General features: G+C 42.5%; 1 protein-coding gene across 2 annotated transcripts in view; it reads left to right on the top strand.

Annotated features, from left to right (window-relative positions):
• LOC138638601 (ribonuclease H1-like) overlaps positions 1-26,746 on the top strand; it is a 72,298-nt gene that overhangs the window by 38,325 nt on the left and 7,227 nt on the right. Inside the window, exons 3-6 of one of the 2 annotated variants that reach the window (XM_069728043.1) lie at positions 6,573-6,672; positions 7,239-7,293; positions 20,774-20,858; positions 26,611-26,735. In XM_069728043.1, coding sequence (XP_069584144.1) covers positions 6,573-6,672; positions 7,239-7,293; positions 20,774-20,858; positions 26,611-26,735 — 365 coding nt within the window. The remainder of the gene's footprint in view (positions 1-6,572; positions 6,673-7,238; positions 7,294-20,773; positions 20,859-26,610; positions 26,736-26,746) is intronic. The other variant, XM_069728044.1, reaches the window with a different exon arrangement.

The raw sequence follows: 26,746 nt of genomic DNA, 5'->3' as shown, positions 1-26,746 counted from the left end.
GTTCTATGACTGTTCTCACGTTTACAGTTCTCAAGTTTGTGGTTATGGTTTTCAACCTTGTTATTTATCTCCTACTGCTTTCTCACTAACTGAAGAGTATAATGCCAGTCGGTGGGATGTGCATTTAAGAGGAGGAGCTAACTGTCAGCCTCCTAGTGGCAGCAGCATACACCCATGGTTCCTGTGTCCCCCAATGGAGGCTCCAAGAAACGATTTTACGGTAAGCAACCAAAAATCCTGTTTTCTTACAAGTATTTTCTGATGGGTGTGAAGGTTGGTATTGGTGCCCACAACACCAAAATGGTGGGTGTTTTTTTTTGTTTGTTTGTTTTGTTCCGGCACTGAAACATAATGATTGAATACCCTGCAGTAAATAAATAAACAGCAGTGGTGCATGGAAATAATATAAGATACTTAGTTAACATTGGTTTTTTTATTTAAGAAAAAAAATGCTAAAGCCATCCCACCACTCCACGGTGACCCTAAGTGGGGCAGTCCTAACTCTAAGGCTGTGTGCACACGTTGCGGTTTTTTCGCGTTTTTTCCCGATAAAACCGCATACAATAAGCATCCCATCATTTAGAATGAATTCTGCATGTTTTGTGCACATGATGCGTTTTTTTCCGCGAAAAAAAAAACGCATCGCGGTAAAAACCACAGCATGTTCATTCATTTTCCTTTTTTTTTTTTTTTTGCGTTTTTCCCACTCCAAAATGCATTGGGAAGTGTCCGGAAAAAAACGCAGCAAAAACGCATGCGGATTTCTTGCAGAAAATGTCCGGAATTCTCAGGAATTTTCTGCAAGAAATCCTGAACGTGTGCACATAGCCTGAGGCTATGTGCACACGTTGCGGATTAGGCTTAGGAATTTCTGGTGCGGATTCTGCCTCTTCAGAAAACGCAGCTGCGGATTTGTCGTGTTTTTTTGTGCGGATCCGCAGCGTTTTTTGTGCGGTTTTGCTGCGTTTTTTTTTTTTTGCGGATTTACTGCGTTTTTTACCCCTGCGGCTTTCTATAATGGAATGGGTACAAAAACGCTGCAGATCCACAAAAAAGTAGTGACATGCTACTTCTTTTAATCCGCAGCATTTCCGCATGTCCACAGCATTTTTTTTTTTCTCATTGATTTACATTGTACTGTAAATCAATTGCGGATCTGCAGCGTTTCTGCACTGCAAAAAACGCTGCGGATCCACAGAGAATCTGCAACGTGTGCACATACCCTCATAGAAAAATCTTAGTTTGTCAAGTGTCATGCACGTGGATGAGGGCTGAGAAGGATCGGGCTCAACTGGTGGACACACAGCCATGGGAGACCACATCAATATAATGCCCAGCTCAAGGAAAAACAGACCACACCTTTATATGCACAAGATGCAAACAGACTGAAAAAAAAAACTGTATGAACTGGGATATGAAAATGCAAAAATAGCAAACAACCTTCGTATAGCTCCATATAATAAAATAGCAACACAAATCATTTGCAAACTTAAGATTTTTTTTTTCACCCCTTAATTTAAACTACAACTTTGGTACATCTGTAAGCCTACTGACCTGTGGCCTGTAAAACCTTATTTCCAGGTAATTTTTACTGCACAATGAACCTGTAAAAACAACCTCCACTTCTAAAATCAGTGACAGAATTGTAGTGGGGGGTTTTTCTCTCTGCAATTTCATCGCCTTTGGAATTTTTTATTTCTAATTTACCAGTAAATTGTATGTTAAAATGAATGGTGTCTTGTAAAGCTAGACCTGGTCCTGCAAGAAACAAGTCTGGCTTTGTCGACGGATGGATAAAAAAAGTTATGGCTCTTTTGGAAGAAGGAATTTTTTGCCATTTGCAAGAAAAATAAATTGTACATGGTGTGACGGGGTGTACGGCAGAGCAAGAAGGGGCAACAGGCCAAGGGATGATTCCACAGATTTATTATCAAGAACGCTGGAACAACACATGCAGGTAGATCTACAGAGTCCACAATTAGTCCAACGGAACAGGTTTGGGGGCACCTCCCGATAATCCTTGTGCCAGCTAACAAAACAATAGTCCACACAAGTCCAAGGGATCCCAAAACAATCTCACGAACGACAAGATATGTCCTCAGCTCAAGTCTCGCCCCGTTCGCTTCCGCAGTCACAGATGGATGTGGGGTCTTGCCTCAGCTAAGAATCCCCACTCCTTCTCCTTCAAGGATCAACTCACATCTGATCTCAAAATAAGAATGGATTGTCTGAGCTCCTGGGATCCGCCCATGAGGGGGGTGGGGGTCACACCTTCTATTCAATGGTTGGGTCCTCCAGAAGATTCTAGACTGGTGGGCTCCACTTGGTCTATGTAGTATGTACATATGACTAGCCACCTGCTGTGAGGAAGAATGGCTATTCTTTCACTAGTGGTGTGGACAAAGCTTAATTACATTATAGCTCAGGGCTGCAAGTATTGGGGGAAGGAGACATATTGTTACAGGTGAACTCCCAGCACAAGAAAATACATAAATTACAGCTAATAGAAACCAGAGAACAGTAAAGGTACCGTCACACAGTGGCACTTTGATTGCTAGGACGGCACGATCCGTGACGTTCCAGCGATATCGTTACGATCTTGCTGTGTCTGACGCACTACTGCGATCAGGGACTCCGCTGAGAATCGTACGTCGTAGCAGATCGTCTGAAACTTTCTTTCGTCGCTGGATCTCCCGCTGAATCGACGTGTGTGACACCGATTCAGCGATGTCTTCACTGGTAACCAGGGTAAACATCGGGTTACTAAGCGCGGCCCTGCGCTTAGTAACCCGATGTTTACCCTGGTTACCAGAGTAAATGTAAAAAAAACAAACATTACATACTTACCTTCAGCTGTCTGTCCCCGGCGCTGTGCTTCTCTGCACTCCTCCTACATCCTGTGTCAGCGACGCCCAGCCAGAAAGCACAGCGGTGACGTCACCGCTCTGCTTTCCGGCTGACCGGCGCTGACAGTGCAGAGGAAAGCAGAGCGCCGGAGGACAGACACGGAATGTAAGTATGTAATGTTTGTTTTTTTTACGTTTATGCTGGTAACCAGGGTAAACATCGGGTTACTAAGCGCGGCCCTGCGCTTAGTAACCCGATGTTTACCCTGGTTACCAGGGGACTTCGGGATCGTTGGTCGCTGGAGAGCTGTCTGTGTGACAGCTCTCCAGCGACCAAACAGTGACGCCGCAGCGATCGACATCGTTGTCGTATCGCTGCAGCGTCGTTTCAGTGTGACGGTACCCCTACCTACATCAAATGACATATTATTCAAATACAGGACAGGGCAAAAGTACATACCATGACACATGGCATCGTATATGGTTGTTTGTGTAAGTGTAGAGGTCTAGATTTTTCTAATCAGTGTAAAGCTGCTAGATGGCTCATTGCATGTTGAAAGGACTATTTTTTGGGGGGTACTGGATACATGGGACCCTATGCAATGGTTGTGCATGTGGGAACTTTCATCCCGCCACGGAGTGTAAGAATTATAAATATAATAATAATCTTTATGTAGCACCATCATATTTTGCAGCGCTTTACAGTTTAACAGTTTCAAACACAACAGTCACAAGTAACAACGTTAACAATAATTAGAGCAAAATACAACCCTGCTTTGAGAGCTTGCAATCTGCAATACATATGAGATTTGTAATGTGCAGTAAAAACAGGAAGCCCCAAATCATTAACCTAATCCTGACCCTGCATATTTCAGTTTCTGCGCATTTGTTTTTTCCTTCTTCCAAGAGCAATAACTTTTTTTTTTTAAAAAAAGGGGTAAAAAAAATTATGACATTTGAAAGATTTAAAAAAAAAAGTCACTTATGTCTTCATTTTCAGGATCTGGGGTTGGGTGAGAGCTTATTTTTTGCATAGGGGGTGGGAGGGGATTGGCGACAGGGATCTTTATTTTAAACACGAGGACAAAAAAAAGGATTTTTCATATCTTCATTCTAGCGAACACTGCTGGAGAGAAGATTTGAATGGCCGCTTCAGCATCAGATGCAGGGGACAGCGCTTATCTCTAGCGCTGTCTCCTGCACGCTCCGTCTGGTACCCAGTTGGCACACGGGCGGCACACGTGTGCCACACGGATGGCCTACGTGAGCTTACGGAGACACGGATAATTCCGGTACTGATTTTTCCGGTACCGGAATTATCTGGACATGTGAGACTGGCCTAATTCTGGCATTTTGATTTTTTTTTTCCCCCTCGTTATGACGTTTATCAATCGGATTAATTTATTTTATGTTTTGATCAGACATTTTGTGTATTTTTAATTGTTTTGTTTTATTATTGGGGCAAAAAGGGAGTGATTTGAACTTTTGTTTCATCTCTTTCAGATTTTTTTTTAATTTTTTTTTTACTGTTTTTAATAGTTTCTTTAGTAGACTTGAAGCTGCGATCGTCCAATCGCCTGGGCTATACATAACCGTGCTTCAGCAATGCTACAGTATGTATAGCAGAAAACACAATCTTCTGAGCTTGCGTTCAAAGGAGGATTGTAGTGACTGGCACGGAGTCATCAGCAGACCCCCAGATTTCATTGATGCCCCTCGATCACGTGACGGGGGTGCTAATGGGCAGCATGTAGGATGAGCTTCCTGGTGGCGTGTGTTTAATCCCACTGTCAAGTGATTGACAGCAGGATGTAAGTGGTTAACAGCCACGAGCGGAGCACCGATCCACCAGCCTCTGTTAAAGGCACATGATGACTGAATAACTCTTCCATCATATGCAGGGAAAGCTGTGAGCTTGCCGTGCAAGCCGCGTCAAATAGCGGGACACAACCATTGGCGTAAATATACATATACAGCCATTTTGTACATCATTCTTGATACCGATTGTGCAGGATAAGATGTGACATTCATTAAGAGGCCCTTGCCACTTAGTAAAATTCAGTGCATCTTATTGGCAGCATGCACCTTGCCAGAACTATTACTCCATTCAGGGACCGGAGTATTATTTCTTTGCTGTTGTGGTCAGCTGCAAAGACCATGTCAAAGTGCAACTACCTCTTTCTTAGGAATAGTAAAAGAAGAAAGCTATTGACCGATACCAGGGATCACCTTAAATCATTAGAATATTTTATTTAGTAAAGTACAAAACAGACCAAACTTGTAAAAACATTTAAAAAGTCACTAACATGACATAATCACAGCACATATGGCTCAAAATGGAGCCAAAAAGGCCCCTACCCCAGGTGTCACAGTATCAAAGGTACATACAAGGCTAGGTTTATAAACTATACAATGAATAATTTGTATTCCTATAATAAGGCAGAAAGAAAGCAAATCACACAATAAATGGCAAATACAAAGCAATGCATGTAACAATATAAGAATAAGACAAGCCTAATAGCAATGAAGATACCAGTATTCTATGTACAGGCCATAAACAAATAGTGGGGGCTTCAATATGAACAAGAACCCTTAGTCTCTAAAAGAGCGAGACCCAAGGGAGCTGAGTTATAGCCCACAAAGGAATGAGTGAGCAAGATACAAAGATATCCAGGGAAGCATACCCATAGACCATGAAACAGGACCTGGTAGATCGATGCCTAGACAACCATGTGGTGGGGGAGCCTGTGGAAATGCCCGACGCGTGTCGCCACCGCTAGGTAGCTTCGTCAAAGCGCAACTACCTCTTTCTTAGGATGTCGGTAAAAGAGGAAAGTAACCCCATATTGTGTCCGAGAGATTTAGAATTTTACAGAAAACAAAGCATATAAGTGAATGTATAGCAATTTCTGATGAAAGGTATGCCGCAGCTCGAGATGAATTAGTGGAGCTTTCCCATGAAGACTGTTATTGTGTGCTCGGGGTTGCCCTTTTTTTGCCACTGGCAAATATAAAGGAAGGGTCTGTACTTCTTATTGGCAGGCAGATTCATTTCTGGTTGGAACAAACAAAAATATTAAAAATTATAGTGGCTCCCATACCAAAAAACACCGAGGCCACTGTGTAGGGCAGAGTTGCTGTGAAGGCCTTGTGTGACACTCTTGCTAAGCTATGGTGGGGTACAGAACACAATTAGCCTAAGTCCACACGAACGTATTAAAAATCGTCCAAAGTTTCTTCTATAAGCCTCAGACTATTGTTTTCTTGTTTGTCGTCCATGTGCAATCTTTGTACAATCCGTTTTTATACATCGGCAGGTATTGTGAATTTACGAGACCAAACACCGTTTCCTACAGTATGTCAGAGAAATGCAGTGTATCCATAATATTGGATTCTGCATGCTTTCCCTGGTGTGTGGAATCTGATGGTTTTTATATTTTGCACACCCATCATGCAAGTCACATGCAAAACACGGAAAAAAGCAGTGCACGCTGGAATTTTTTTTTCTTTCTCACTTGCTGATTCGGTCCATGAAAAAGCTCAACTGCATTTCCCCATTGGGTAACCTTGTCCTGAGCGCTGTCCATGTGCTGTCGTGTGAACTTGGCCTTACAGAAATAAATGTGAGCACATACTTTTCAATAAAAAATTACTGTACATTACAATGAGAAATTGACTCTGAAATATATTTCATGTTGTGACAAGACTGGGTTTTGTTATGTACAGGAAGATCAACAGATGTCTATACTGATGGATGCTGTATTAACAATGGAAGATATGGAGCAAGAGGTGGAATTGGTGTTTATTGGGGTCCCGAAAATCCTCTGTAAGTAATTCCTCCAATGGGTTTTGTTCATGCTTATGTTTGACATAATGAAGTAAGCAAACTTTTTTCTAGACCTGTAATGTTTTAATTTTTGCATGTCAAGCTGATGTGTTTTTTTTGATTTTTAATCACTTTATAATGTATTTTTGAAGGTAAGCACAGCAGATAAATTAGGACATTTTTTTTATTTTTTATTTCCGGTTAAGTAACTTTACATTTTTATAGATGAATTTTGATCTTGCATCACCTCTAGAAATATGTACTAATGTAATTTGTCCAGTAGTCCAGTTTTGAAGTACATTTCTGTTGTAATTTACTCCACTTGGCATGGCCCATTGTTGTATAAGGCTTCTTTCATTGCGATTAGTGTACAAGCTAACATTTTGCGACATTTTAGTTTTTTTTTTTTTTACATCAGAAAAGTAACGAAAGCTGATTGACGAATTGGGCCCTTGGTCTTTGCTTTTGTGCATTTGTGTGATATAGTTACGTGCTTTTTAATTAACAAACTTTTATAAACTTTGCATAAATTTATAAACTTTGTGTATATAAATTTACTTTTTCAGAAATGTATCAGAAAGCTTGGAAGGCAGACCAACCAACCAGAGGGCTGAACTTCAGGTAGTGGGCACTTACCATAATGTTAATGCTTGGTAGAAAATAAACTTACTGAAAACTATATTGCTTAGTTTTATGTGTAAAGAAACAGTTTAACGCCTAGTCTTACTGGTTTATGGGAGAGGGAGCCTGTTCAGACTTTCTCACCAGAGTAATGGAATATGTTTCTTATCCCACACATGCTGTTGGTAAGTGGCTTTAATTTTCTTACATGTGGTTTATAGCGCTGTAACATTTTTCTCATTCGGATATTCAAATGATTTTCGCATCTTTTTTTTTTCCTTGACCTGATACAAGGGGCATAATGTTTATGTAATTTTCTTACTTTATTTTTTAGTTTATTTTTTTTTGCTGATATTGGGCGGTATCAGTGACAAAATAAAGGAAAAGTGTCTTGTCTGTCAAATTTGTTTTTCTTAACACTTGTTTCTCTTTCTGTAACAATGATTTTTATATATCAGACATGTTTTGTTTTTCAACAGCAACGGACCTGGTAGCAGCGATTTAGATTGGTAGCAGCTTTTCGTTTATTTATTTTTGCTTGTATTTACTTATTTCACTCACATATTGTGCCCCACATAATGTAATATAAGACCTCTTGGTGGCATTTCTACATTGTAATACTGTATATATATATACTAGATGGTGGCCCGATTCTAACGCATCGGGTATTCTAGAATATGTATGTATGTGTATAGCAGCCACATAGTGTATATAGCACAGGCCACGTAGTATATAAGAGCCATGTGGTATATAGCAGACAAATACTACGTGGCCTGTGCTATATACTATGTGGCTGCTATATACATACATACATATTGTAGAATACCCGATGCGTTAATACAGGCCACGCAGTATATAACAGTGGCCACGCAGTATATAACACAGGCCAAACAGTATATAACACAGCCCACGTACTATATAACACAGCCCACACAGTATATAGCAGCCACGCAGTATCTAACACAGGCGATGTAGTATATAACACTGCCCACGTAATATATATAACACGGGCCACGTAATATATAGCTCAGCCCACGCAGTATATAACAGCCCACGCAGTATATAACACAGCCCACGCAGTATATAGCAATGTGGGCACCATATCCCTGTGAAAAAAAATAATTAAAATAAAAAATAGTTATATACTCACCCGCTGGGATCCAGCGAAACTCTGGCGGGATCCAGCGAACCTCTGGAGATGCGCGTGCGGCTGCCGCCATCTTCCGTTCCCAGGATGCATTGCGAAATTACCCAGATGACTAAAGGTACCGTCACATTAAGCGACGCTGCAGCGATATAGACAACAATGCTGGTCGCTGTTTAGTCGTTGTGTGGTCGCTGGAGAGCTGTCATACAGACAGCTCTCCAGCGACCAACAATGCCGATGTCCCCGGGTAACCAGAGTAAACATCGGGTTACTAAGCGCAAGGCCGCGCTTAGTAACCCGATGTTTACCCTGGTTACCATTGTAAAAGTAAAAAAAAAAAAAAAAACACTACATACTTACATTCCGGTGTCTGTCGCGTCCCCTGGCGTTAGCTTCCCTGCACTGTGTAACATAGTAACATAGTAACATAGTTAGTAAGGCCGAAAAAAGACATTTGTCCATCCAGTTCAGCCTATATTCCATCATAATAAATCCCCAGATCTACGTCCTTCTACAGAACCTAATTGTATGATACAATATTGTTCTGCTCCAGGAAGACATCCAGGCCTCTCTTGAACCCCTCGACTGAGTTCGCCATCACCACCTCTTCAGGCAAGCAATTCCAGATTCTCACTGCCCTAACAGTAAAGAATCCTCTTCTATGTTGGTGGAAAAACCTTCTCTCCTCCAGACGCAAAGAATGCCCCCTTGTGCCCGTCACCTTCCTTGCTATAAACAGATCCTCAGCGAGATATTTGTATTGTCCCCTTATATACTTATACATGGTTATTAGATCGCCCCTCAGTCGTCTTTTTTCTAGACTAAATAATCCTAATTTCGCTAATCTATCTGGGTATTGTAGTTCTCCCATCCCCTTTTTTTTTTTTTTTTTTATTAATTTTGTTGCCCTCCTTTGTACTCTCTCTAGTTCCATTATATCCTTCCTGAGCACCGGTGCCCAAAACTGGACACAGTACTCCATGTGCGGTCTAACTAGGGATTTGTACAGAGGCAGTATAATGCTCTCATCATGTGTATCCAGACCTCTTTTAATGCACCCCATGATCCTGTTTGCCTTGGCAGCTGCTGCCTGGCACTGGCTGCTCCAGGTAAGTTTATCATTAACTAGGATCCCCAAGTCCTTCTCCCTGTCAGATTTACCCAGTGGTTTCCCATTCAGTGTGTAATGGTGACATTGATTCCTTCTTCCCATGTGTATAACCTTACATTTATCATTGTTAAACCTCATCTGCCACCTTTCAGCCCAAGTTTCCAACTTATCCAGATCCATCTGTAGCAGAATACTATCTTCTCTTGTATTAACTGCTTTACATAGTTTTGTATCATCTGCAAATATCGATATTTTACTGTGTAAACCTTCTACCAGATCATTAATGAATATGTTGAAGAGAACAGGTCCCAATACTGACCCCTGTGGTACCCCACTGGTCACAGCGACCCAGTTAGAGACTATACCATTTATAACCACCCTCTGCTTTCTATCACTAAGCCAGTTACTAACCCATTTACACACATTTTCCCCCAGACCAAGCATTCTCATTTTGTGTACCAACCTCTTGTGCGGCACGGTATCAAACGCTTTGGAAAAATCGAGATATACCACGTCCAATGACTCACCGTGGTCCAGCCTATAGCTTACCTCTTCATAAAAACTGATTAGATTGGTTTGACAGGAGCGATTTCTCATAAACCCATGCTGATATGGAGTTAAACAGTTATTCTCATTGAGATAATCCAGAATAACATCCCTCAGAAACCCTTCAAATATTTTACCAACAATAGAGGTTAGACTTACTGGCCTATAATTTCCAGGTTCACTTTTAGAGCCCTTTTTGAATATTGGCACCACGTTTGCTATGCGCCAATCCTGCGGAACAGACCCTGTCGCTATAGAGTCCCTAAAAATAAGAAATAATGGTTTATCTATTACATTACTTAGTTCTCTTAGTACTCGTGGGTGTACGCCATCCGGACCCGGAGATTTATCTACCGTATTTTAATCTTATTTAGCCGGTTTCGCACCTCTTCTTGGGTTAGATTGGTGACCCTTAATATAGGGTTTTCATTGTTTCTTGGGATTTCACCTAGCATTTCATTTTCCACCGTGAATACCGTGGAGAAGAAAGTGTTTAATATGTTAGCTTTTTCCTCGTCATCTACAACCATTCTTTCCTCACTATTTTTTAAGGGGCCTACATTTTCAGTTTTTATTCTTTTACTATTGATATAGTTGAAGAACAGTTTGGGATTAGTTTTACTCTCCTTAGCAATGTGCTTCTGTTTCCTTTTTGGCAGCTTTAATTAGTTTTTTAGATAAAGTATTTTTCTCCCTATAGTTTTTTAGAGCTTCAATGGTGCCATCCTGCTTTAGTAGTGCAAATGCTTTCTTTTTACTGTTAATTGCCTGTCTTACTTCTTTGTTTAGCCACATTGGGTTTTTCCTATTTCTAGTCCTTTTATTCCCACAAGGTATAAACCGCATACACTGCCTATTTAGGATGTTCTTAAACATTTCCCATTTATTATCTGTATTCTTATTTCTGAGGATATTGTCCCAGTCTACCAGATTAAGGGCATCTCTAAGCTGGTCAAACTTTGCCTTCCTAAAGTTCAGTGTTTTTGTGACTCCCTGACAAGTCCCCCTAGTGAAAGACAGGTGAAACTGTACAATATTGTGGTCGCTATTTCCTAGATGCCTGACCACCTGCAGATTTGTTATTCTGTCAGGTCTATTAGATAGTATTAGGTCTAAAAGTGCTGCTCCTCTGGTTGGATTCTGCACCAATTGTGAAAGATAATTTTTCTTGGTTATTAGCAGAAACCTTTTGCCTTTATGGGTTTCACAGGTTTCTGTTTCCCAGTTAATATCCAGGTAGTTAAAGTCCCCCATAACCAGGACCTCATTATGGGTTGCAGCTTCATCTATCTGCTTTAGAAGTAGACTTTCCATGGTTTCTGTTATATTTGGGGGTTTGTAACAGACCCCAATGAGAATTTTGTTACCATTTTTCCCTCCATGAATTTCGACCCATATGGACTCAACATCCTCATTTCCTTCGCTAATATCCTCCCTTAAAGTGGACTTTAGACAAGACTTTACATAGAGACAAACCCCTCCTCCTCTCCGATTTTTACGATCCTTTCTAAACAGACTGTAACCCTGTAAGTTAACTGCCCAGTCATAGCTTTCATCTAACCATGTCTCGGTTATTCCCACTATGTCAAAGTTACCTGTAGATATTTCTGCTTCTAGTTCTTCCATCTTGTTTGTCAGGCTTCTGGCGTTTGCGAGCATGCAGTTTAGAGGATTTTGTTTTGTTCCAATCTCCTCGCTGTGGATTGTTTTAGAAATGTTCTTACCTCCCTTCTGAGTATGTTTTCCTGGATCTTCTTTGTTCAAGTCTAATGTTTTTCTTCCCGTCCCCTCTTCTTCTAGTTTAACGCCCTCCTGATGAGTGTAGCGAGTCTTCTGGCGAATGTGTGTTTCCCAGGTTTGTTGAGGTGTAGTCTGTCTCTGGCGAGGAGTCCATCGTACAAGTAATTCACACCGTGGTCCAGGAATCCGAATCCTTGTTGTCTGCACCATCGTCTTAGCCAGTTGTTTGCATCAAGGATCTTGTTCCATCTCCTGGTGCCATGCCCGTCTACTGGAAGGATAGAAGAAAAAACTACCTGTGCATCCAGTTCCTTTACTTTCTTCCCCAACTCTTCAAAGTCTTTGCAGATTGTCGGTAGGTCCTTCCTTGCCGTGTCATTGGTGCCAACATGTATCAGAAGAAATGGGTGGACGTCCTTGGAGTTGAAGAGCTTTGGTATCCTATCGGTCACATCCTTGATCATCGCACCTGGAAGGCAGCATACTTCTCTTGCAGTTATGTCCGGTCTGCAGATGGCTGCTTCTGTGCCTCTCAGTAGTAAGTCTCCCACCACCACCACTCTTCATTGCTTCTTGGCTGTACTTTTTGCTGTGTGCCCTTTTCTTTTTTGCTTGCTGGTATTGCTTCATCCTTAGGTGTGCCATCTTCATCCTCTACAAAGATTTGATATCGGTTCTTCAGTTGTGTGGTTGGTGATTTCTCCATGGTCTTCTTGCTTCTTTTGGTCACATGCTTCCACTCATCTGCTTTTGGAGGTTCTCTGACACTTTTTTCACCTTCTGTGACCAGTAGTGTAAGCGCCAGGCCGTAAAGCAGAGCGGTGTGCTCTGCTTTACGGCCGGCCGGCGCTGACACAGTGCAGGGAAGCTGACGCCGGGGGACGCGACAGACACCGGAATGTAAGTATGTAGTGTTTTGGGTTTTTTTTTTACAATGGTAACCAGGGTAAATATCGGGTTACTAAGCGCGGCCCTGTGCTTAGTAACCCGATGTTTACCCTGGTTACAAGTGAAGACCTCGCTGGATCGGCATCACACACGCCGATTCAGCGTTGTCAGCGGGTGAGCCAGCGACTTCTAGCTCCGACCAGCGATGTCACAGCAGGATCCTGATCGCTGCTGCGTGTCAAACACTGATATCGCTATCCAGGACGCTGCAATGTCACGGATCGCTATCGTTATCGTTCTAAAGTTGCTCAGTGTGAAGGTACCTTTAGCGGTCTCGCGAGACTGCTAAGTGTTCTGGGTAATTTCGCAATGCATCTCTGGGAACGGAAGCTGGCAGAGGCCGCGCGCGGCTCAGCGGACTACGGAAGGTGAGAATAGCAGGGGTTTTTTTTGTTTTTGTTTTTAAATTATTTTTAACATGACATTTTTTTTTACTATTGATGCTGCATAGGCAGCATCAATAGTAAAAAGTTGGGGACACACACACAGGGTTAATAGCAGCGGTAACGGAGTGCCTTACCGCTGGCATTATCCCTGTGTGAGCGGTGACTGGAGGGGAGTATGCGGGCGCCGGACACTGACTGCAGGGGAGTAGGGAGGGACTAATCGGACTGTGGCAGTCGCTGATTGGTCGCGGCAGCCATGACAGGCAGCTGGCGAGACCAATAAGCGACGCGGGATTTCCGTTACGGAAGTTGCAGACAGACAGACAGACGGAAGTACCCCTTAGACAATTATATATATATAGACCGTATACAATATTTTAAAACCCGACTTCCTCTACAATCTGGCCTGGTATATTACCCCCAGTTAGGCCGGTTTCACACGTCAGTGGCTCTGGTACGTGTAGAGACAGTTTTTTCACGTACCGGAGACACTGACACACGTTGACCCATTCAAATGAATGGGTCTATGCACATGTTTGCGTGTTTTCACGGACCGTGTGTCCGTGTAGAAAACAAATAGACATGTCCGTTTTTCTCCAACAGCACGGTCCGCAAAGCGTCCCGCACACGGAGAACAGTGTGCACTCTCCTCCATGTGCACGTACAGCCGCAGGAGAAACAGCGCTACAGTAAGCGCTGTCCCCTGTGTGTGGTGCTGAAGCCGGCATTCATCCCTTCTCCCCTGCTCGGCTGAAAGCAGCACTTGCAGGAGAGAAGGGATGAAAGATAACGTTTTTTTTGTTGTTTAAATTAAAGTTTGGGGTCACCTCCCACCCCCCTTGCGCCCGCCCGCTTGAAGAGAAATACTCACCCAACTCCCGCGATGCTTGCTCTCAGCGCCAGCAGCTCGTCCTGTGTGAGCAGTCATCAGAAGGGATGAATGCCGGCTTCAGCACCACACACAGGGGACAGCGCTTACTGTGGCGCTGTCTCTCCTGCGGCCGTCCGTGTGGTCCTCAGGCGGCACACGGCTGCCGCACGTGTGCCACACTGATGTGCCACGTGAGCACACGGATAACTCCGGTACCAATTTCTCCGGTACCAAAATTATCTGGACGTGTGAGACTGGCCTCACAGTGGAAATTCGGCTTTCAGGGTGCATTTGAGAACTCACTTGGTCTCCTAGGACCTAGCAACTCTTGCTCCTTCCCTACTCCCAGCAATTACATGACCGTTAGCACTTCCCGTTTCTGTATATACAGTACTTGTTCAGGTCTGTGTATACACCAATTAAGAAGGTAGTTACTAACTAGCCGTCTTTGACAGCCGACTTCCCACTATCGTAGCTCTATGTCGTCATGCATCTGCTTTATCACGTTTTAGAACGCAACAGCAGAGTTTTATTGTGTATGGTCAGTCCAAAAGTAGTTAACGAAAGAAATGGTCACTGAAAATGCAGGTCTTGGATATGTTTTATTGTGTTTGGCCTTCTAGTAATGTGGGTGGTGCTGAGTTGTCAAGCTGGCTGTCGGCGCAAAGTAATGGGATGTCTTCAGGGAGCGCTGTGACTTCAGGGCAGTTCAGTCCATCCTTCAAACTGCGGTGAGGATGACTATAGAGAAGAGGAGCGTGATGGAACCGATATCCAGATCCACCCACATAACTAGAAGCCAGGAATTTACATGGAAGGGGAGTACAGATTAAATGGGACATTTGCCTTTGTGGACACATGTTACAGATGAACATTATATTACCTCTACGGCTTTGGGGCAGTTTAGTATGACATAATGATGTGACTGGTTTCCTTTAACATCCAAATATAGACGATTAAGTGATTCCGGCATCAGGATAAAACATTCAGTTTATTTAAAGTGCATAAGAATTCACTAACCCACTTCGTCTGTCTTTGTGCACATTGAATGTGGTGATGCCAGACTCCATCATCTGTATTTACATGCTTATGTGAACACTAGTGTTGGACCGAGCAGGGAAGCACTACCACTAACTAGGGAGTGAATGGTTTTTGCAGGCCTTTTTTCTTCTTTCTTACAAGTCTCTTTAAACTTTGTATAAGCTGTGGGAGATGCCCCTTAGGCCGGGATCACACATACGCGAGATACGGCCGAGTCTCGCAGGTGAAAACCCTGCTCTGGCGCCAGCACTCCGGAGCGGAGCGTGCAGCTGCACAGCAATACATGGAGCTGCACGCTCCACTACGGAGTGCCGGCACCAGAGGAGGGTTTTCACCTGCGAGACTCGGCCGTATCGTGCCTATGTGTGATCCCGGCCTTAAAGTTAATGTGATGTATGCGATTATTGTATTCTTAGGGCTCATACTCACTTGCGAGCAAAACGGACGAGTGCAATCCGCTAAAAAATCGGATTGCCCTCTGAAAAATGTTATTCAATAGGTCACATCTCATTTTTTTTTTTTTTTTTTTTTCCCCCTCGGCTGAAATCGGACTGAGAAAAAAATCGCAGCATGCTGCGATTTGCTGCGAGTCTCGGACGAGACTCGCCAATGCAAGTCAATAGGAGTGAGAGAAAAAACTAACGGAATACGGACCATCTGTTTTTTATAGATACCTTACCATTTTGTGGCATAGAACACTGTAAATGGTCCTGTAAATGATTGTATAAAAACAGTTGCTGAGAAAAAAAAACGCATTGCATACAGATGTAAAACAGATGGTGCAATTAAAAATCGCATTGAACTCGCATGACAATCGCATGGTTTGCATCCAATTTTTTTAGTCCAGATTACGGACCATTTTTTTTTTCTCACAAGTGAGTAATGAGCCCTTAATGTGCAGATATTATGCAAGGAAAAAAATAGATTTGGTTCACTAGCAAAATGTTTACTTTCTGTTGTTTATAATAAACTAATCAGACAAGGACAACTTAAATCACTCAACACAATTAATCTAAAATATTATCTCCAAATTCATAACAAAATGGCACTTTAACGACTAATGCAGTTTTAAAATAATTCACCCTTTAATGACTAACGTCTTTAGTACTTGTAGATCACCTTTGACTGTTAAAGTGAACCAGTCACCAGGTTTGGCCTACAAGATACGGCCATCACCTTTCAGGGCTGATATACAGCATTCTATACTGCTGTATATCTGCCCCCAACCCGACCTATAAGAGAAGAAAAATAACTTTTATTATACTCACTTGTGGGGCGGTCCACAGCGCTTCTGCACAGGCGTACTTCACTGCTCTGTGCTGGGCTTCTCTGACCTTTCCTGGCGCACTTCAGTACTTTTCTCTGCCCTGAGCAGAGAAATACGCCTGTGCAGGAACGCGGTGCTGAGGAGACACGTCATCCACACGAAGCAAGCAGGAGAGCGGCATCACAAGAAGGGAGGCACCGGACCAAGACCAGCGACGCACATCGGACCGCCCCACAAGTGAGTATAACAAAAGTTATTGTTCTTCTCTTGCAGGTCGGGTTTGGGGCGGATATACAGCATTATAGAATGCTGTGTATATAAGCCCTAAAAGTTGATGGCTGCATCTCTTATCGGCCAAAACTGGTGACAGGTTCCCTTTTAAGATCTGCTCCGGCGGTGAGCCCGCATCAAAGCCAGGACGTGTCAGCTGTTTTGAACAACTGACATGTGCCCGCATTAGCGGCGGGTGGAATCACAATCCACCCGCCGCTATTAACTAGTTAAAGCGTTTGACAGCGGCATTTAATTTGCGCTTCCGGCTATTGTGCTGGAAATGAGTGCATCGCTGACCCCCAATCATGTGACGGGGGTCAGCGATGCATAACAACCAGAGGTCTCCTTGAGACCTCTATGGTTGTTGATGCCGGATTGCTATGAGCGCCACCCTGTGACATAACTTAGACATGTTTGGTGTCTATGAACTCGAAATGACCTGGAGAATCAATATGGCAGGTTAGTTTTAGCATTTAGTGAACCTAGCAAAAAAGCCAAACAAAAAAAAGTGTGGGATTGCACTTTTATTTGCAACTAGCTGAAGAGCCCAGCATTGCCTGGGCATAGTAAATATCTGTGGTTAGTTTTAGCACCTCACTTCTCTTATTTTCCCTTAACGTCTCTCATTTTCCCCCTCACATCTCTCATTTTCTCCCTTACACCTCTCATTTTCCCCCTCATTCCTCTTATTTTCCCCCCTCACTCCTCTCATTCCCCCCTAACACTTGTCATTTCGACCTCACATCTCTCATTTTCTGATCACTTCACTATTTTCCCTCACTCCTCTCATTTTGCACTCGCACCTTTTCATTTTCACCTCACACCCTTCATTTTCACCTCACGCCTCTCAGTTTCCCCTCAGTATATACATGTTTGTCATCTCCCTTATATATAGTTTACACCTGTATGTCATCTCCTGTATATAGTATATACCTCTATGTCCTCTCCCCTGTAAATAGTATATACCTGCTGTATGTCATCTCCTCCTGTATATTGTATATACCTATGTGTCATCTCCTCCTGTATATAGTGTATACCTGTATGTCATCTCTTCTGTATATACTATATACCTGTATGTCATCTCCTCCTATATATAGTATATACCTGTATGTCATCTCCTCCTGTATATAGTATATACGTGTGTCATCTCCCCTGTATATAGTATATACCTGTGTGTCATCTCCTCCTGTATATAGTATATACCTGTGTGTCATCTCCCCTGTATATAGTATATACCTGTGTCATCTCCCCTGTACATAGTATATATCTGTATGTCATCTCCTCCTGTATTAGACCTCGTTCACACGTTATTTGCTCAGTATTTTTACCTCAGTATTTGTAAGCTAAATTGGCAGCCTGATAAATCCCCAGCCAACAGGAAGCCCTCCCCCTGGCAGTATATATTAGCTCACACATACACATAATAGACAGGTCATGTGACTGACAGCTGGCGTATTTCCTATATGGTACAGTTGTTGCACTTTTAGTTTGTCTGCTTATTAATCAGATTTTTATTTTTGAAGGATAATACCAGACTTGTGTGTGTTTTAGGGCGAGTTTCATGTGTCAAGTTGTGTGTGTTGAGTTGCATGTGGCGACATGCATGTAGCGACTTTTGTGAGATGAGTTTTGTGTGGCGACATGTGTGTAGTTTTGCATGTGGCGAGTTTTATGTGTGGTGCGTTTTGAGTATGCAAGTTTTGTGTGTTGCAACTTTTGTGCATGTGGCAATTTTTATGCGTGTGCAAGTTTTGCGTGTGGCGAGTTTTCCATGAGGTGAGTTTTGCACGTGTGGTGAGTTTTGCATGAGCCTAGTTTTGCATGTGGCGAGTTTTGAGCGGCGACTTTTGTGTGGCGAGGTTGGTGTATGTGGTGAAATGTGTGCTGAGGGTGGTATATGTGTTCAAGCACGTGGTAGTGTGTGGCGCATTTTGTGTGTGTGTGTTCATACCCCTGTGTGTGGTGAGTATCCCATGTCAGGGGCCTCAGGGCCCCACCTTAGTAACTGTACGATATATACTCTTTGGCGCCATCGCTCTCATTCTTTAAGTCCCCCTTGTTCACATCTGGCAGCTGTCAATTTGCCTCCAACACTTTTCCTTTCACTTTTTCCCCATTATGTAGATAGGGGCAAAATTGTTTGGTGAATTGGAACCCTCGGGGTTAAAATTTCGCCTCACAACATAGCCTATGACGCTCTCGGGGTCCAGACGTGTGACTGTGCAAAATTTTGTGGCTGTAGCTGCGACGCCTCCAACACTTTTCCTTTCACTTTTTTCCCCATTATGTAGATAGGGGCAAAATTGTTTGGTGAATTGGAACGCGCGGGGTTAAAATTTCGCCTCACAACATAGCCTATGACGCTCTCGGGGTCCAGACGTGTGACTACATACACCCACACATACATACACACACATTCAGCTTTATATATTACATGTCACCACACTTTGAATTTTTTTCCTGTTTTCTAGTACCCAGCATGCTAAACCAATGGTCGTTCAAAAGTACAACTTTTCCCGCAAAAAACAAGCCCTCACATGGCCATATCGAAGGAAAAATAAAAAAGTTATGGCTCTGGGAAGGAGGGGAGCGAAAAACAAAAATGGAAAAGGGCAAGGTCTTGAAAGGGTTAATACTAACTTGCAAAGAGGGAATGAATAATTTGGTTTACAACTGTATATTTTCAAAAACTTGCACTTTGGCCCTTCTTCTTTTGAAGAGCAGATAACAGCTTAAAAGATGTCATCAGTTTTTTAACTATGTGCCACAATAGGTTTTTTTTTTAGTTTACTGATTATTATTGCACAGCATAGTTTGATGCATTTCTTAAGGCAATAAGGACTTTTTTGGATTTAATATACACAGCTAGTATCTTTACTGTGTTAACCTACCTATAGGAAAAAAGCCTTCTTATTCCCTAGTAGAAAAAAAGACATGTATGTGTGTATATATACAGTCGCTCTCTGTGCACAATCGCTATATGCAAACAGTTGCTGAAATTGTTGTTGAAAGGACACCTCTTCCAACAGAGAACAAGTATGAATAAATCCGCATCAAAGAATGTAAGGGGTGCTCACTGCTAAAGGGAGGTGCTCAGGAGAAAAATAATATATAGATATCCAAAAATAACTCCGGCACACTTAAGCTAAGTGCACACGGAATTGGCATGCATATTCCCGCAGAAAACTAGCGTTTTGCAAGCATAATTGGCTTACAGAATGCTAGTGTTTTCCAAGCGCTCTGGAGCATCGCTTGGAAAACTGATTGACAGGTTGGTCACACTTGTCAAACATAGCGTTTGACAAGTGTGACCAACTTTTTACTATTGATGCAGCCTATGCAGCATCTAACGTCCCGATCTCCTCAGCGGCTTCCGTTCCTATAGATGGTGTGTGTGCAGGACCTTCTATGACGTCGCGGTCACGTGACCGCGACGTCATTGCGGTCATGTGATCGCGACGTCATCGCAGGTCCTTCACACACCAACTACAGGAACGGAAGCGGCCGCGTGCAGCGCTGAGGGGCAGGAAGACTCCGGGGCCATCAGAGGGTGAATATATCACGATTTTTTTCATTTTAATTCTTTTTTTTTTTAAATTAAATGGTGCCCAGTCCGTGGAGGAGAGTCTTTAATGAACATGCTGCGTTTTTTTCTGCGAATCCGCTCAGGAAAAAAATGCAGCATGTGCACAAAAAATGCGGATTGCATTCTATTAAATAGGATGCTTAATGTGAGCCTTTTTTTCACGGTTTTATAGCGTTTTTATAGCGAAAAAAAGCGAGAGAAAAAAACGTGAAAAATCTGCTATGTGTGCACACAGCCTTATAGTTCCAAATACATGGTGCAATTTATTATGAGTCACCATGAACAGGCAACCTTGCCATGGACTCGGATCACCCAGAAACTCTTTTTATGTAAGATAAAGGTATTTCTTGGTAAATGCTTAAACAAGCCGAAACGTTGAATTATATACCTTATTTAATTACACTGTTTGGCTACCGAGTGTTGGACACATAATGAAGTGCATCATCTTTTTTGGAAAACGCATAACAAAAATTGTGCCATTTATTTGGAACTTTTAAGTGTGCCGGAGATATTTTTTAATGTGAATAAATCAGCATGTCACTTACATCCGTCTCCTTTTATTAGGCAGCCAGAACAGCGCTACAACAAGCCCGTGATAACAATATTACCAGCCTGACTGTTCATACTGACAGCGAGTATACTGTTAAGGGTAAGTAGGTTCACATTCTGAATAATAATAATTTTTATTTATATAGCGCCAACATATTCTGCAGCGCTTTACAAATTATAGAGGGGACTTGCACAGACAATAGACATTACAGCATAACAGGAATACAGTTCAAAACAGATACCAGGAGGAATGAGGGCCCTGCTCGCAAGCTTACAAACTATGAGGAAAAGGGGAGACACGAGAGGTGGATGGTAACAAATGCTATAGTTATTCGGACCAGCCATAGTGTAAGGCTCGGGTGTTCATGTAAAGCTGCATGAACCAGTTAACTGCCTAAGTATGTAACAGTACAGACACAGAGGGCTATTAACTGCATAAAGTGAATGAGAACATTTTTTTTTTTTTTTTTTAAATAGGCCACACAGGGATCCTTACATTAATGCATTGAGGCGGTAGGCCAGTCTGAACAAATGAGTTTTTAGGGCACGCTTAAAACTGTGGGGATTGGGGATTAATCGCATTAACCTAGGTAGTGCATTCCAAAGAATCGGCGCAGCACGTGTAAAGTCTTGGAGACGGGAGTGGGAGGTTCTGATTATTGAGGATGCTAACCTGAGGTCATTAGCGGAGGGCACGGGTAGGGTGGTAGACCGAGAACAGAGAGGAGATATAGGGTGGTGCTGAGCCATGGAGTGCTTTGTGGATGAGGGTAGTAGTTTTGTACTGGATTCTGGAGTGGATGGGTAACCAGTGTAATGACTGGCACAAGGTAGAGGCATCGGTGTAACGGTTGGTGAGGAATATGATCCTGGCAGCAGCATTCAGGACAGATTGGAGCGGGGAGAGTTTGGTAAGAGGGAGGCCGATTAGTAGAGAGTTACAATAGTCCAGACGAGAATGAATAAGTGAAACAGTAAGAGTTTTTGCAGAGTTGAAAGTAAGAAAAGGGTGAATTCTAGAAATGTTTTTGAGATGCAGATAAGAAGAGCGAGCCAGTGATCGGATGTGGGGGGTGAATGAAAGGTCAGAATCAAGGATGACCCCAAGGCAGCGGGCATGTTGCTTTGGAGTAATGGTGGAACCGCACACGGAGATGGCAATGTCAGGGAAAGGTATGACTTGTTTTAATATTGGAAAGGTCGCCTGTGCACAGCAGAGGCCCCAGATCCCGCCCCGCAGTGTGTTATGATGTATTCACACTGTGGGGCTGGGAATCTGGCGCTGTGCGCAGGCACGGTCTGCTTACATCACTTGATGTAAGTTCAAGGGCAGCGCACATAGCGCATGCCCGAGAAATAATTGCAGGCATCAGTGACTGCACAAGACAGAGAGGAGGCGGCGCACGATGGGATGATGGACAGCTGCGAGGAGCTTGAGTCAGGGAGAAATCATACCTCGCTGGTGCAATACAGGTATGGCCCGAAATTTATACAAGTTATTTCAGCATTTCTAGGGACACTAAGCATAAGAGCCACCTTCACAGAACGCAGCCTTAGTGCTGCTGAAGGTGGCTCTTTTACCTTAAGGCCGGCGTCACACTTAGCGTATCTGCAAAGAGTTTGTATGTTCTCTCCGTGTTTGCGTGGGTTTCCTCCGGGCACTCCGGTTTCCTCCCACATTCCAAAGACATACTGATAGGGATTCTAGATTGTGAGCTCCATCAGGGACAGTGATGATAATGTGTGCAAAAACTGTAAAGCGCTGCGGAATATGTTAGTGCTATATAAAAATAAAGATTATTATTATTATTATAAATACGGTCCATTTTTTACAGGCGTAATACGCAGAAAAGTTCCCGAACAGTGATCCGTATGTCATTCGTTGGCAAGGTGTGGCTGCGTATTTTGCGCATGTAAACCTCCGTATGGCATCCGTACAGCGAGATTTTTTCGCCGGCTTGCAAAATGGACATAGAAAGGATCCATGGGCTCAAATATTCGTGAAAATATATACAGTCTATATACAGTTAGGGCCAGAAATATTTGGACAGTGACACAAGTTTTGTTATTTTAGCTGTTTACAAAAACATGTTCAGAAATACAATTATATATATAATATGGGCTGAAAGTGCACACTCCCAGCTGCAATATGATAGTTTCCACATCCAAATCGGAGAAAGGGTTTAGGAATCATAGCTCTGTAATGCATAGCGTCCTCTTTTTCAAGGGACCAAAAGTAATTGGACAATGGACTCTAAGGGCTGCAATTAACTCTGAAGGCGTCTCCCTCGTTAACCTGTAATCAATGAAGTAGTTAAAAGGTCAGGGGTGGATTCCAGGTGTGTGGTTTTGCATTTGGAAGCTGTTGCTGTGAGCAGACAACATGTGGTCAAAGGAACTCTCAATTGAGGTGAAGCAGAACATCCTGGGCTGAAAAAAAAGAAAAAATCCATCAGAGAGATAGCAGACATGCTTGGAGTAGCAAAATCAACAGTTGGGTACATTCTGAGAAAAAAGGAATTGACTGGTGAGCTTGGGAACTCAAAAAGGCCTGGGCGTCCACGGATGACAACAGTGGTGGATGATCGCCGCATACTTAATTTGGTGAAGAAGAACCCGTTCACAACATCAACTGAAGTCCAGAACACTCTCAGTGAAGTAGGTGTATCTGTCTCTAAGTCAACAGTAAAGAGAAGACTCCATGACCGTAAATACAAAGGGTTCACATCTAGATGCAAACCATTCATCAATACCAAAAATAGACAGGCCAGAGTTAAATTTGCAGAAAAACGCCTCAAGAAGCCAGCTCAGTTCTGGAAAAGTATTCTATGGACAGATGAGACAAAGATCAACCTGTACCAGAATGATGGGAAGAAAAAAGTTTGGAGAAGAAAGGGAACGGCACATGATCCAAGGCACACCACATCCTCTGTAAAACATGGTGGAGGCAACGTGATGGCATGGGCATGCATGGCTTTCAATGGCACTGGGTCACTTGTGTTTATTGATGACATAAGAGCAGACAAGAGTAGCCGGATGAATTCTGAAGTGTACCGGGATATACTTTCAGCCCAGATTCAGCCAAATGCTGCAAAGTTGATTGGACGGCGCTTCATAGTACAGATGGACAATGACCCCAAGCATACAGCCAAAGCTACCCAGGAGTTCATGAGTGCCAAAAAGTGGAACATTCTGCAATGGCCAAGTCAATCTCCAGATCTAAACCCAATTGAGCATGCATTTCACTTGCTCAAATCCAGACTTAAGACGGAAAGACCCACAAACAAGCAAGACCTGAAGGCTGCGGCTGTAAAGGCCTGGCAAAGCATTACGAAGGAGGAAACCCAGCGTTTGGTGATGTCCATGGGTTCCAGACTTAAGGCAGTGATTGCCTCCAAAGGATTTGCAACAAAATATTGAAAATAAAAATATTTTGTTTGGGTTATGTTTATTTGTCCAATTACTTTTGACCTCCTAAAATGTGGAGTGTTTGTAAAGAAATGTGTACAATTCCTACATTTTCTATCAGATATTTTTGTTCAACCCTTCAAATTAAACGTTACAATCTGCACTTGAATTCTGTTGTAGAGGTTTCATTTCAAATCCAATGTGGTGGCATGCAGAGCCCAACTCGCGAAAATTGTGTTACTGTCCAAATATTTCTGGCCCTAACTGTATATATATATAAATACATATATCATTGAGATATATACAGTATATATATTTAATACAGGGCTAGATAGCTTAAAAGCCGGTAATTCAATTGTCGGCTTTTGCTATCTCCTTATCAAACCCGACAGGATATGAGACCTGGTTTACATACAGTAAACCATATCATATCCCTTATTTTTTTAACATATCCCTCACTAATAATGTAAGAAGTAGCTGTGCAAAATTTGGGAGCTCTAGGTGTTAAAATAAAGGGTTAAATCACGGAAAACACTGGCGTGGGCTCCCATGCAATTTTCTCCACCAGAGTGGGAAAGCTAGTGACTGAGGGCAGATATTAATAGCCTAGAGAGGAACCATGGTTATTGGCCCCCCCTTGGCTAAAAATATCTGCCCCCAGCCACCCCAGAAAAGGCACATCTGTGAGTGTGCAAAGCAGTTATCAAAGCAAAAGGTGGCTACTTTGAAGAACCTAGAATATAAGACATAATTTCAGTTGTTTCACACATTTTTGTTAAGTATATAATTCCACATGTGTTAATTCATAGTTTTGATGCCTTCAGTGTGAATGTACAATTTTCATAGTCATGAAAATACAGAAAAATCTTTAAATGAGAAGGTGTGTCCAAACTTTTGGTCTGTACTGTATATACCTACACTATGTGTAGACATTTATTCTATCTATTCTATTCTAACCTGTCAGTGTGATTTTACTGTACACCGCACTGAATTGCCGGCTTTTCTATAGGACACCGATGCGTATTTCTCACAAGTCACACTGATGGTCCGTGTGTAATCCGTAATTTTCTCGCCCCCATAGGCTTTCATTGGCGGATTTTTTTGTGCAATACGCTGACAAACGCAGCATGCTGCGATTTTCTCAGCTTGTAAAATACGGCTGCGAAATAGGACAGATAGGAGCTGCCCCATAGAGAATCATTGGTCCGTGTGCAATGCGTTGTTTTTGTGCCTCTCATACGTCCGTAAAACTCTCTAGTGTGACTCCGGCGCATTTTGGTTCCTGTGTTAGCTGAGCCTGCATCATACCCGGGAGATGCTGGTTGTGTCACATTCGGGACACCTCTAACACCTGTTAACTTCTTAAACGTCACTGTCCGTCTCTAACATCAGCATTTAAATTTCACGCTCTGGGGAACATGTTGTGGCAGGGTGACAATGGGATGCCATGGCAGCTGTGGAACATGTTGAAGACCCCCATGCTTGCCATTATGGTACTCCTGTGAAGACCAGCCTGTGGCTGAGCTTTATTGGAGACCACCATGGTTTGTTCCATACACTGCAATACAATTGCATTGTAATACAGTATATAGAACAAGTGGTCAGATAAACATAAGTTCAAGTACCCTAGTGGGACTAAAAAATGCAATAGTAAAAAAAAAAATGTTTGAATCACACAATTTTTTTTCTAATAAAAATAAAGTTGTATCTAAAATAGATGTATTCAATATTGACCCATCTTTAGGAGTCCGTTCTATCAAAATATAAAATCGTTTAATTAGTACAATAAACGTTGCAAGGAAAAAAAAGTTGAGATGCTAGAATTGCCATTTTTAATCACTGCACTTTCATTGTGAAAGAAAAAACAGTGCAATAAAAAGTTATCAAAATTGTGTATTCACCGAAAAGTGGTATCGCTAATAGCATCAGGTTTCCCTGCAAAAAGTTAGACCTCATATAGCTCAATTGATGGAAAAATTCTAAAAATATGTACGCGTCTCAAAAATTGGTGACACAAACTGTTGAAAACCTGATCATCTTGGCAGGAAAGAGGCTGCGTCAAAAACGCAGGTTTAGGTGCGTTTTTTGTTGCGTATTTGGTGCGTTTTTTTTTTTGTCTAGGCTAATGTCCTTGGATTTTCAGCAGTAGAAACACAGCAAATAATGACACCTGCGTTTTTGCTGCGTTTTTTTCAACACCCATTCAAGTCAATGGGTGAAAAAACGCAGCAAAAATGCTGAAAGAAGTGACATGCTCTGTCAAAAAAAACGCAGCAAAGCACAAAATACTGATCAAACAAAAAATCAATGTGTGTGCATGAGATTTCTGAAATCTCATAGGCTTTGCTGGTATTGTAAAAAGCAGCTGAAAATTAGCATAAAAACGCAGCAAAAACACCCTGTGTGAACTTACCCTAACTGTCCAATCTGTACTTACGATTTAGGTATGACAGAATGGATGCCAAGATGGAAAGAAAACGGCTGGAAAACTTACACTGGTGGAGATGTGGCCAATAAGGCAGAATTTCAGGCGCTTGATCGTTTGTGTGATGGCGTTGATGTTAATTGGGTAAGTTAGTC

Source organism: Ranitomeya imitator, chromosome 5, assembly GCF_032444005.1.
Source record: "Ranitomeya imitator isolate aRanImi1 chromosome 5, aRanImi1.pri, whole genome shotgun sequence".
In the NCBI taxonomy this organism is placed as follows: Eukaryota; Metazoa; Chordata; class Amphibia; order Anura; family Dendrobatidae; genus Ranitomeya; species Ranitomeya imitator.
This window is presented reverse-complemented; position numbering and strand designations above follow the sequence as displayed.